Source organism: Theobroma umbraticum, unplaced genomic scaffold (assembly GCF_002168275.2).
Source record: "Theobroma umbraticum cultivar Fairchild unplaced genomic scaffold, ASM216827v3 scaffold_147.0, whole genome shotgun sequence".
NCBI classification, from domain to species: Eukaryota; Viridiplantae; Streptophyta; class Magnoliopsida; order Malvales; family Malvaceae; genus Theobroma; species Theobroma umbraticum.
The window spans coordinates 2797824-2810871 of NW_018397259.1; the positions used below are offsets into that span (position 1 = coordinate 2797824).

The window sequence follows — 13048 nt, forward strand, 5'->3', positions numbered from 1 at the left end:
AGCATGTGAAATCCGTGTATTGGTTGCAACCAAGCTTTCCACTATCTTTTCCCAACATATGCTAATGCTGCAAGCCACAGCATAATGAGAACTGGAATACACAGGATTCAGTGACTTTAAAAACTGCATTTGCAACAAAATTTATTGTGATATTTCTTGAGAATGAATCGTTCAATTTAACACCAATTAAATCACCATGAGTAGACACATGACATGCTATTAAGTATAGTTTTGGGTTTGAAGTGGCAGAGGACAGTCCTAGTATGCTTTCCAGACTGCTTGTAAATTTTAAGGAGGTGGTGAAAGAATTGGCCTGGTCACAGCTAACAGAGAGAAACAGGAGATCCCAAAGATAGGACTTAAAACTTTTGCCTCTCCTTCAGGAGCTTCTATCAATTGGATTGGTTTTAACATTGTCGATTTGCAATCTTCAGCTTGTTTACAACCGTTGGAAGTTTCTACATTCATAAACCCTCACCAAGAGTTTCTGATTCAAGGGACTATAATGGCTTGATGGTTTCTCTAAAGGAGAGCCATTACCTAATCTCACATTGAGCTAGAATTTCATGCAAAAAGGTCCTACTTAAATTGCCATGAATAATTAAAAGAAAGATGGGGAGATTCTCGCAAAGAAGACAGCCTTACAACTAAACCACAGAAGGTCAATTCAAAAGCCAACTCCTGTTAATAAGACAGCTGCACACATCTAAGAGCTTAACTTTTTCTATACTGGTATTAACAGATTTGGGGGCGGCACTGCTAAACAAGAACATATACTCTGCCTGCAAATGATGATAGCACCAAAATGCAATCTCAAGGAAACTCAAAGCTTTCAGTAACTACTATTCTTCGGTAGAAAAATCTTTGAACTAAGTCATTGCTGGTGTTAAGGACAAGTACATACCTCAACAATCTGTCCAGCTTGAGTTCATCACCCATCTAATGTTAGCCTGAGGAAACCAATGGTCTTACTACATAAGGAAAAACAAATCTATCAATCATGGAGAGATCATCACCCATCTAACGTGGAATTCCTGTATATATTGTTCGGCAAATTCTATTATGCCCTATAGATTAGATCTGGTTGTGAAGTAAACTAGGCAAATAACAGCAGATAAGAGATGAGGATATGAAACTGATCAAATTTGCTGAAACAGCCAAAATTAAATTTCAACTCAACCTGCTAAAATAGAACATTGACTTCCACTATATCATTCCCTTATTGACAACGAAATCAACAAATACTCGTGAATCACAAGATCAATCATCTGTGGCTCAAATTATCAGGAAGCAAGCAAAAGAAAAGAAAGTTAAGAAACTAATAAACAGACACATATATAAAGCATCAAAACTCCTAATAAACAATACCAAGAATCCAGAAACTCCAATCAGGCACACCCATCAACGATCATCACAAAAAATATAAGATTAAAAAAAATCATCAGTACAAGAACTGCATAAATAATTCAAAGAACCTAAAAGTTCAGCCTAAGCACATGAATCCAGTGATCACCAATAAAAATCAAACAAAAAGACTTTTATAAACACAAAGATCCCAACCACGACCCACCCACCAAGGCGTTAAAAGATAAAAATAATAAAAAGTTGATCAACAAAACCAAACCTGCAAGAGAATAAGATTAGCAACCAAGCATTGAGGAACCCGTTTGGAGATAGCAACAAAAAGGATCTTTAAGATCTGTCCATGTCCTCAATGTCAAAGGTAATTTGCTTTTACCCAATATTTACCATTGATTTTATTGGTAATATTGCCCTGTTAATATCCTCACAATGAGAGTTATGCCACTGGATTTTAAGATTGTTGGCTGGTTCTATTGAATTTCTATTCGTCATGAAATGGGGTTATGGAGAAGGGGGAAATGGAGGGTATTGGGGGAAAAGAATAGCAGAAATTGAGGTTGTCAGGTTAGGAGAGAAAAAGGGTCGAATTATAGGAGCATTGGTGAATGCCTGAATGATTATTTTAAGGAGGTAAAAGAAAAATGATTAATTGAGGAGGAGTGATGTTGCCAAATCATAATATGAGTGTTGCTAAAGTTTTGGATTTCCTCAAAGCCATTTTGACAGGGAATACTCGCTTCCATTCATTCGCTTTTCTCTTTAATAAAAGGGATTTACGGTACGTTTTTCACCATCCAAAATCTCATGGAGGACTATCTGTCAGAATTATCAAATTTCTCTTAAAAACAGTATGAACTTTTTATTCTCATCTTGCCCTCTGGGTTAGGCCTTAGGCCCATCACAAGAATAACATTCAAGCCTTCAATGGAAGATGATCCCAACGTTCCCATGTCATGGTTTAAGCGTAGAGCCCAGTGCCAGGCATGGACCCATTCCACCATTTGCAGCGACTGTAGCCAAGAGGATGATGAAAATGTAGTGTTTCATCGCACACACTGCTGTGATTTGCCATTTCAAAGCTTAACAAAGACTAAGGGAATTTGAATCTCAAGGAAGGAGCCGGTAACAAATTACCGAGTAAAGTAGACTTATGCTCGAGGATTGTATATGCATTGTGTCTATTGCAAACAGACTGTCAAAGATTTGGCCAAATCGTACGAGTCAAAAGAAATTGGTTTCCGTATGATTAGTTGCCATGTTGCTAGACATTCTCAACCCCGCTGGAGCAACATCCAGTTGACAGAGCAAAATATAATTTAACCGCCTAACACAATTAGCTATATGGGGCTGAACCATCTTACAAAAATACCAAAAAAAAAAAGGATAGAGGAATTATCCATTCACTTTCTCGATCGCTTCTTTGCATGTCCACTACCTGATTCGTTCTCCACAGCTTCCCTTCCCCGTTTAGCAGGAACTGAAGGAGTAGCAGGAGATGGTGCTGCTGCTCTCTTTGGTGGTCGTCCTGTACTCCTCTTTGCTGGGCTTCCCCGCTCTTTCGCTCTTTTTCCACCAGAGCGTGTCCGTGGGGTTGATATTTGATCCTTCCGTTGATCACCTTTACTATTTCTGTTTTTCTTCTGCTCACCTCCGTCTCCTTTACCATTATCGGAACTAATCACACCCTTCAGCGTCTCTATTAATGGCCCATTATTGGATGAAGAACTCCTCCTCATTCTATTCAGGAAGTTTGCTGCACTTCGCTTCTTTGAACTGATATTTGTGTTGGTCTTCTCCTTCTCAGCCTTGGATTCCAAATCCTCATTCGATGACCCACCTTTGCTTGAAATGGCAGTATTGGTATTGGCATCCGAATTTTTGTTTGTGCTTGTGTTACTACGAGTCTTTACATTTTTGCTTGCTTTTCTTGCACCTGAGGCAGATCTTTCTCTTGTTCTCTTCTTTGTTACAAGACTTTCCTCGGCTTTCTCAGGCGATTTATCATTCTGTTTCCAATCTAGAACTGGTTTCTCATTCATCAATGTGGCTATTGGCTGCCTTTTTTTGTCTTGTCCAGAAGATGATGTTGATGCTTTTGCAGTAATTGAACTCCGTTTGCGACAAGCGATCAATGGGACTGATAATTTAGGTTTCATTGACAAGGAGAGTGCTGGTTCCGGTTCCTGTTTCATAGGCATCTGGGATTCAAGCAGCGTGCAAGATTGTGCTTTGGGTAACAAGTTTGTGTTGGGAATCTGGACAGCAATCTCCTTTGAAACAAGTTGTCGAAGCTCAACAGCGGCAGCGTATTCCAACGACTTCTTGCCAAAGAAAACAATGGCATTGTTTAAAAGCAACAGTAAGTCTCTAAAGAACTTGCTTTTGCATCCTGAATACCAACCTTCTTCGAGCCTTGTCCGAATAGTCTCAAAGTCAAGATGTTGCCGAACCAAGTTCAGGTAATCTGGTGTTTCCTGCAGTATTGAAAACTTAGCCATGCCTAGGATATTTGCATGTCAAATTAAAGACAAATTAAGTGGGAACAGAAAATGACAAATTAAAGAAATTGCAGCTAATGGGAGCACATAGATCAAAACCAGCAGTGGATCCCATATAGCATACAAATAAAAAACACATGTTTTTGTTTTTATTTGAAGAGCATTATGACTAAAACTTAAAATGTCCACCTAAACCTTACCTTTCCCATTCAACAAAATAAAAACTAAACCCAGGTGGTTTACACATGCTTTTGTTTCTTCTGACATGCAAGTATATGTACATGTGTACATGCCAGATTGATGCAAACTAGGTGTGAGGGACCTTAACGTCAATAGGTTAATGAGATGTAATAAAATCTATTTAACACCTTTTAAATAGTATACAAATATAAAGAAAAGGGAAAAGACAAAGAGCACAGAAGACTGGAAACAAAATTTATTATTAGTCAAAACTGATGACTGACCAAACTTGGGATGGAGATGGGAATAAAGGGCCTCTCACAATTTCTTTCTCGGATAAGATTGTCTTCTAATACCCACCATAGATCTTGCACCGATTAGAGTGCGTAAAAGGATTTCGTGTTTTCACTCAAACCCATTACCCCAAACAATTTTCGCTTGTTCACAGCAAAATGGACCGACTTACAACTCCTTATCAGGATACCACGTGGACCCCAATCCACTGCTGTTCTTCCTTCTCAATATGGCAACGCCACAAAAATCTTGTTTGTGAATATGACCTCTAAATTTATGCAGTCTATGTTCTTTCTATGCAAATTGCCAATGTAACATAATTAATCAAATTATAAACATTCACATAATCAGATTTAAAAAGGATGAATGAAAATAAGAATTCATAATACTAATCACGAGAACACCAAAGTCCAAGCCAACATTCAACAATCCTATTTATTGGGAACAATAAAGGGAAGACGAGAAAAAGACAGGAGAGGACTGGCCATTGGCCAACGATGCCTACACCACCCAGTTAGTAGTAGTAGCTAGTACTACCAGATTCCTTTTTTGGATATTGCCCTCTTTCCTTCTACTACCGAGTATAGTTTTTACTTTTTATCTTTTTGACAAAATCAGAGGAAAAAGAATCTTTTCATCGAAAACCTAATTCCACAAGGTTCATTTGCTCTTTATCTCCAAGCATGGCTGCATGGGCCCAACCTCAGCACATGATAATTATAGCTAAGAAAATTACAGGAACAAAATGAAAGGGCAGTTTTCGTCAATTCCAGCCACTGAATGATCGACAGCACGCAATTAACCTTCACTTAAATGTAGCTAAACCCACCCAAATATAAAAAAATTCAAAAAAGAAAGAAGAGAGACCAATTATTTTATACAACTATTAGACATTTCTAATACGGCCAGATCAGCGGTTCAATTGCAAGGATCTCATTCTATAAATCAACCGGTCCAAACTTTGTCAAATACCAATTCCCCCTTTATCTGTGATCTATCATAGAAGTATTATCCATGACCGATAACTATTTATCATAACAGTCACCAAACCTAATCGTGCTGACACGTCACCGCCAGATTGGGCCAAGACTACTGATAGTGATACTACAACTGACCCGCAAAGCACCCAATAAAAACCTTCTCCTTATCTCCCTTTTTTTTAATACAAAAAAGTAATTATAAATTGATTTTAATACATTAAATCGAGTTTTTTTAAAAAATAGAATATTTTGTTTTACCTGGCTATCGAGTCGGCGCTCGAAGAGGGAGCCGAGCTTATGAGAGCGGAAGATCTCGAGGAACTCAACCAACGGCTGAGATTCAATGGACACCTTGATGGCGGGAGATTGGTCCAATTCCTCATTGTCCGGTTCGTCCGGTTCAGCCCTTTTCTTTTCCTTTCCGGACAAGCTTGCCGAGCTCTGTACATCGCTGCTCTCTCTATTAGGTTCTTCCCCCTTTGACTCGGCTACTGACTCGGGCGAGTCACCAGGTTCTGTCCCCGGGTCAACTCGTTCCGAGTTCCCCGCCGATTCTTTCGCCACGCTATCACAGCTCCCGTTGCACGAATCCTCTCCCGTTGGCTTCTCGTTCTCCACCTCCTTACCCGTTTCACCACCTTCCGGTTCGACCGATACCGGTTCAACCTTCGCCTCCTCCGGTCCGGCTCCCGGACTCTCATCCTTCGGATCTGTAGAGTTCGACTCATTAACCGAACGATTCTCCCGGTCGGACTCTTCGCCGCCGTGAACCGGTTTTTGGATTTGATTTTCCGGCTCGTTTTCTTCTTCCTTCTTATCGCTTTCCTCCTCTCTCTCCAGATCCCTTTTTTCAGTTTCTTTTCCGTTATCTTCCAAGCTCTGTTCTCTCTCTTCTTTCAATCTCTGCACCTTCAATTGCAACGACCTGTAAAAAAAGCCAAAAAATTCTCGATTTTTGCCCCAAAAAGGAAATAATTTAAAATTTTTTAAAAAGGTATTTTTGTAATTATTTACACGATGGAGAGGTCATATTGTTGGACTTCGCGGCGGAGTTCAGCAACGCGGAGTTTTCGGAGCTCATCGAGCCAAGGAACCGCGGTGGTGATGTTATTAGTAGTTTTAGCATCGTCACCTCCGACGTCGTTTTCAGCGAACCGGCGTTTAAGGTCTTGAAACTTCTGCTGACAAGAGAGCGGAGTAAGGAATAGGTGTTGGAGCGTGGAAGTACGTTTCTGGAGTTCCATAGCAACGGAGTCCCAACACTCGGTACCGTAACGGTGAACGGCGCAGGCAAGTAAGAGCTCCTCCCATGTACCCCATGTTTGTTTCTCCGGAAAGTTGTCGGGTTTGGCCATGAAAAAAATAGAAGAAATAATAATAATAAAAGTATCGGTCACGGTCACGGTTCCATAATAATAATAATCCCTTTTCTGAATAATAGATTTTTTTAAAAAAAAACTTATCTTTTTTATGATTCGTTTATGCTCTTTTGGAATTTCAAAGAAAAATAAAGAAGGAATAGCTAGGGCAGTAAGGCTTAATCTCTGTTCTTTTCTTATTTTCTTCTGTGTGCGAGTTGTTTGTGCGGTTTTATGTGGGAATTCAGCTCGGCTTTTTGTACTGATCTTACTAGTTCAACGATGACTTGCTTTTCCTTTTGTCTGTCAAATTACTTTTTAGCCCTGTTAGTTTTTTTTTTTTACAAATTCTTATCTGAATTATTCAAATTTTTCCTGATTAATATATGGTAAGAAAAGATCTTTATTTGTGTATTTATTCAATCCGTTGGAATCATGGTATGTTGGATACGTTTGATTCTATTTGATTATTATTGCAGTGACGAGGTTGCCCTTCGAGACATCCATCTGCTTTAACTTGGTTTAGGTACCTAACAGTTAGGACCTCAGTGACCAATTTAATTTATGTTAGGACTACTTAATTACTAATGTGATTCAAAATAGTTGAAATGTCCTAAAATCTTTTATTTGATAAAAAGAAATTGTAATATTGGGCCCTTTGCATTTCAGCCCAAGTCTATGAACTAATCTATGCAAAGGCCCGACCCAAGAAAATAAAATGAAAATACTCGTAATTGGACTGCTAGGATGAGCTATAGGAAAATGAAAAGAATAAGGTTTGTTAGTCAGCCCAATTTCTAGGGTGAGTGAGCTAGTTCATAACCTCTGTTGAGTAATTACACTAGATTGAATTTGAGCATTTGATTCAGCGGTAATAAATGTACGTGTATGAAACAAGATGTAAATCACCTCTTTAACCAAATCATATAAACAGTAATATCCTATAGATGTTGGTTAATGATAGCCTTATTATAGCACAACGAAAGTGGGGTCTTGTATCCTCTTTTAACTCTTTGTGTCAACTTTCATCACCTGTTTTTTTTTTTTTTTCGGATAATTAACTTCATCACTTCTCGACTAAGGGCTTCGTATTCAGGCTAGATCAGGATCGTTTACAAAGCAATAACAACAAGACAACTTGGGAATCCAAGTCAGTAACCAAAGGGATATGTTTTCTTTCGCCCCGCCCTATATGTATACCTCTTGTTTAATTCATGACAGTTATTCATTGAAGATTGAGTTAGCAATAAAGAGAATTGCAAGGTTAATTATTTTTGTAAGTGAATGACCTGGAAGAATATATTAGACACACAACTAGTCTGATTTCAATTAAGATTTACACCCCAGCATTTGGCTGCATGTATTACTGTTCAAAGAATTGGATGCATGCATATGATTAGTCTTAGAACATTAGTGATAACAACTAAACAAATGGTTTTGCAAGAGAATGGAATTGGGTGCTTGAGTTCTCTTTGGTTTTTGGCAATTTTACAATGTGAAAACATGAAATGTTTGTTTGAAGATAGGCAAAGCCTAACAGCCCTTCCAACAGTGGTGATTTGGGGTTGTGAAAAGCTTGATCTCTCTATGAAGTTGGAATTTGGAGGAAAAGAAGATGGTAGTCTTCCAAAATTATTTATTCTAGGGTTTACCAAAGATGGAGGCACTACACCAATGGATTCTTCTTGGATCTACCAAAACTTTACAGCATTTGTCATTTGTACATGAACTTGAGAACCACTTCACATTGCCAATGTGGCTCCAACATCTCATATCTATTCAAAAGCTTTGGATTAAAGATTACCCCAAGTTGTCATCTCTACCAGGAGGGATGCAACAGCTCACTTCACTTAAATAATTGAGTATCGTGGGGTGTCTACGTTAAGGGAAAGATGCACACCAGAAAGATTGCTCACATCCCTAATATTTATCTCAGCGACTTGACTTCAACTACAAATGATGAATCCGTAAAGGCGTTTCATCTCCTCGTACACCTTTCACATTTGTAACCATATTTTTTGAACTTCTGGGGAACTTCTCTACTTTCTGTTCTTAGTCCAAACGTTAATGCTCATACTCTTTTGAAAAAATTGAAAATATTACAACTTAAAGCACCTTTTTCATCTGTCCACTCCAATATTCTGAGTTCAACCATACTCAACCATATTTTATATCTTTTATGTTCATGAAATTTTATTTTAAGTCGCAAAAATGTTTCTGATCAGTTGGATTGGTTTCTATTATATGTTTTTCTGTTCTAAATTATGCTATCTATGAAGTGGCAGCTCAAGTTCATGGATTTCTGGAGTTCTACAGGTGCTTGGACCAACTGCTTTCCTATGTTATGTGTTATGTTGATCATTGCCTTGTAATGTATGCCGTAATCTGATATGTTCTGTGTCTACCCATCCTTGTTTGTCTATCCTTGCTTGTTTCCCATGTCTTCTACTGATTAAAGGTTATAGAACAATTATAACTCTTCCCCTCAACGAGATGTGCCTGTGTGTGTTTCTAGTACAAGAAACAAGAAATAGCATTATGATTATCAGCATTTAAATTTACTATTAAAACCTCAACCTACTCCATTCTTATTAGTATTATTTTAGCACTGCTTTATGGAAACTAAAATTAAAACGAAAAGGAATACCATCTTTCCTAGGCTACTTTGAAAAGATGTGACAACATAGCTTAAGACTGTTTTCATGTTCTACTCAGAAAAAAGGCAGCAAGCAGATTCACTAGGATAGTCTTACTTCCACTCTTTGGCAAAGAGGCTGGAGCCAAATAAACTTATCGATTAAGAAATTTACAAATGAAATATTCACTAACCAAACCCACTAATTTAAACAGTACTAACAAATTCCAGATATGCTAAACAAAAACTCACAAAATTGATTGTAGTGTAATTACTAAACCAAGCATAAACACTTAATAAAAACACTAACCAAAGCTTACATTATATTTCGACAACTTCAAGCACCTGTAGCTCCCTTCAATGCCTTCTTCAACTCCTCATTTACATCCCCTTCCGTCAATTTCTTCTCGTTGTTTCTACTCTCCATTTTCGATCTACTAACCCCATTTCTTTCCATTACGGGATATTTCCCAGAATTCAAATCCCCGAATTTCCCGCCGGAGATTTCTCTCCTGAGATCCTCCACGGCTCTCTTCAGTAACCCATTCTCAGCTTGCAAAGCTTCCAACTGTCGCTTAACCGTATAACATGCTGTCGCCAGGTCAGCATTGGAGCCCGGCTCTGAACCGGCCTTGCTGTCAGTCGATATAGCCTGCTTCGACTCAACACTGTCCACGTGTTCGATTCCGATCTTATCCATCACCAAAAACGGAATCTTGCCAAACGAAATCCCAGCCGTTGGATCACCGAATCGGCCAACGCCACTCTTCATCTCTGACGGAATCCTCATTCCCCACCGGAATTTCACCAGCGCCTTTCCCTTAACTGGCACCGCCGTCTTCGCCGCCACCTCCATTCCAGACAGAATCCCGGCGATATGTCCCCAATTCGGAGCCTCCAATTTCCTCTTCTCCGCAAAGAACCCGCCGGCCCCGCCGTTAACAGCCGGCGTATCCACAACCTCAGTCGACGAATCGTCCTCCAAAACGGTGCCACTCCTTGGCTTCACGGCTCTATCAAAAACTGAAGACTGCGACTTCTTGATTGAGAAATCCCCAAACTGAGGCTTGAAGTGAAGCATAAAGCTAGGGTTTCCACGGCCAAGGAGATTAAACTCAGCACTCATAAGCATAGAGCTGGAAATCGGAGAGCCGAACGGTCCGGTTCCAGTTTTAACGATGAGAGAGAAAGGGTTCCACGTGTCATTAGGACGATAGGCGATTTTGATAGACGGTCCAGATTCGAAGAACGTAGAAAGATTTAAAGTGAGCTCCTTCGATTCGCCGGCGACGATTCCCGATTGAAACGGCAATCCCAAAATACTTAGAGGTACTTTCGCTCTCACCACTGGCCTTTTCTCTTCACGAAATTTCAATGACGCTTTCATTTTTTTTACCTCAAACCCTAATTTGAAATTAAAAATAAAAACAGAAAATCTTTTCGGGCACTGAAGATCAGAGTGTAGAGCTTTTTGAATTTACAGGAATTTCTTATTTGGCTTTTGGAAATTTTTATTTAGCGGAAATTCTGCCAAATAGTGGCTGGATCGGGAGGGGTTTCAGAGTGTTCGGCTATGGTGGGGTTAAAACGTAGGAGGGTTCGTCAATTTTGCCATTACGTTTTAAGAAAATAACGAAAAGAGTAACGAATAGGGAATTAAGGTTGGGGGCGTAATTATGGGGAATAGAAAGGGGAATTAGTGGGAGCAATGGTGAATGTGGATCTACGGCTACCATCCAAACACAATGATAGATGAAACGATGAATAAACAAGGCAAAGGCGCCAGGCCTTGGAGTATTGTCGCAAACTTTGTTTAGAAGTGTGGGTATTTTTGAATTTCAAATTTCAAAAAATTAAAAATCGTTTTCAAATGGCAATTATTTTCATCTGTCGTTTATAAAATCAGTATTTAAATTTGTATAAAGTTAATCCACCCATAATTTTGCAGCGGATTGTCTGTGAACATTGCTGGGCTTTCTGGTGATAGCTCTCACTTTGCCAATTTTTCAAATGCATTCATAAATAGGAAGATAATTGTTAAAAGAAACCCAAAAGGCGATGCCAATGCCATCTTTGTGATAAAAATGGCTATATTTACACACACCTTTTATATTTTTTTAAAAGAATTTACAAGTATATTATAGAGATGGTTTCGTGTACTATCCTACTTGATTAAATAGAATTAAGGTATTTTATAATTGAATTTGATTTGAGTTTAAATATTAAAAGTATAACTCATCTTCAAGTAAAGTTTGAGTAGTGGTGTTTGGGTACTTGTTATTGGATTATAAATAATGATTTTTAATATTAAATTTTAGTTTTTTATTATTTTTGTGATAAATGACTTATATTACTTATAGTTAACATAAGCTAAAGTATTAAATAAGTTCCTAAGCTATCTCATATTAGCACATTTTTTTTATTATACACATAAGAGATAAGTCCATATTCTATGAGTTTTACCTATATAAACTTTTACATTGTCCGAAAAAATATCATGTGGCACACATGACTTTAACAATTGTTCACTCATAATCAATTGGCATCTTTTGCCACCCATTTTAAATGATATGGCTTTCTTAACGACTAAATGCTCAATTTGAGATCAAAATTTTTAAGTTTTTATCAATTTAGTATCAAATGTTTCAATTGTAAAATTTAAATTTTAAACATTTTCGGTTTCTTATAATTAAAAGTTAAGGTGAGAGGTATTTGACATTTGTTAGATACATACACGACATGGACGCATACTTAGAAAGCTAAGATACAAAATGATAGTTTTGTCAAAAAATCTTTTTTGTCAAATTAAAACAGTTCAAATTATAACGTGTTGTGTAATAATTTTTTCATTATGACGTGTAAAAACTAAATTTTTTAATATAACGTATAACAACTAAATCTTCAACATGACGTATAATAATTACATGTTTTAACATAATATGTAAACAATTAAATATTCAACATGACATGTAACAACGTATAATAATTACATTTTTCAATGTGACATATAATAACTAAATTTTTAACATGATATATAATAACTACATTTTTCAACCAGCCATTAAAGCAATCGATGATGACAAACGAGAAAAGGAAAGAAAAGAAGAAAAGGAGGAAAAAGAAAAAACAATAAAGAAAAAATAAAAAAAAATAAAAATAAATTATATTGATTAATAAATTATTGATGTTTAATAAAAATAAAAATTAAATATTAAAAATAAAAAATACAAATGGAGAAAAATTATTCAAATATTAGAATAAAAAATTATATAACTAATTTAATATAACTTACTTAATAATTTAATAATAAATTATTGATGTTTAATGAAAATATAAATTAAAAGATTAAGAAATGAAAAATACAAATAGAGAAAAATAATCCAAATAATTAAAATTAAATATATATAACTAATTTAATAATAAATTATTCAATAATTTAATAATAACTTAAAAATATTAATAATTTATATTAATAATTTAATAATAAATTATCGATGTTTAATGAAAATAGAATTTATTTGTGTTTTTGATGAAAATAATTTTATTATAATAAGGTTTAGTTTTATAATTTTATCATTTATTCTTTAATTATTCTAAAGTTATTTTCACTAATTAAATATTAGAATAAATCATAATAGTAATTCCAACCTTATTCCATTTCATGAATAAAACTACATATTAATTTTTTTATTTTATTTATTTTTATATTATTTTCACAAAATAATTATTTTATTTCATTCT

The 13048-nt window shown here is 36.5% G+C and overlaps 2 protein-coding genes across 2 annotated transcripts; both read right to left on the reverse strand.

The window, feature by feature from the left end:
* Positions 1–2505: 2505 nt before the first annotated feature.
* On the reverse strand, positions 2506–7119 carry LOC110414733 (uncharacterized). Its single transcript, XM_021426118.2, has 3 exons — positions 6329–7119; positions 5573–6239; positions 2506–3836 (listed from the first exon to the last, which is right to left on the reverse strand). Exons 1-3 carry the CDS (start codon positions 6667–6669, stop codon positions 2763–2765), a joined length of 2082 nt encoding a protein of 693 aa, XP_021281793.1. The 5' UTR covers positions 6670–7119; the 3' UTR covers positions 2506–2762.
* A 2328-nt stretch (positions 7120–9447) lies between these two features.
* LOC110414734 (uncharacterized) lies at positions 9448–11068 on the reverse strand. Its single transcript, XM_021426119.2, has one exon. The coding sequence runs from the start codon at positions 10692–10694 to the stop codon at positions 9645–9647; it is 1050 nt and encodes a 349-aa protein (XP_021281794.1). The 5' UTR covers positions 10695–11068; the 3' UTR covers positions 9448–9644.
* Between the last annotated feature and the right edge of the window lie 1980 nt (positions 11069–13048).

Excerpts from the sequence above, each read along its gene's own strand:
- LOC110414734 (XM_021426119.2), bottom strand. The coding sequence starts at position 10,694 with ATGAAAGCGTCATTGAAATTTCGTGAAGAGAAAAGGCCAGTGGTGAGA.
- LOC110414733 (XM_021426118.2), bottom strand. The coding sequence starts at position 6,669 with ATGGCCAAACCCGACAACTTTCCGGAGAAACAAACATGGGGTACATGG. Across the intron at positions 6,240-6,328 it reads CAATATGACCTCTCCATCGT|GTCGTTGCAATTGAAGGTGC; the intron begins GTAAATAATTAC and ends CTTTTTTTACAG. Across the intron at positions 3,837-5,572 it reads AGCGCCGACTCGATAGCCAG|GAAACACCAGATTACCTGAA; the intron begins GTAAAACAAAAT and ends TCAATACTGCAG.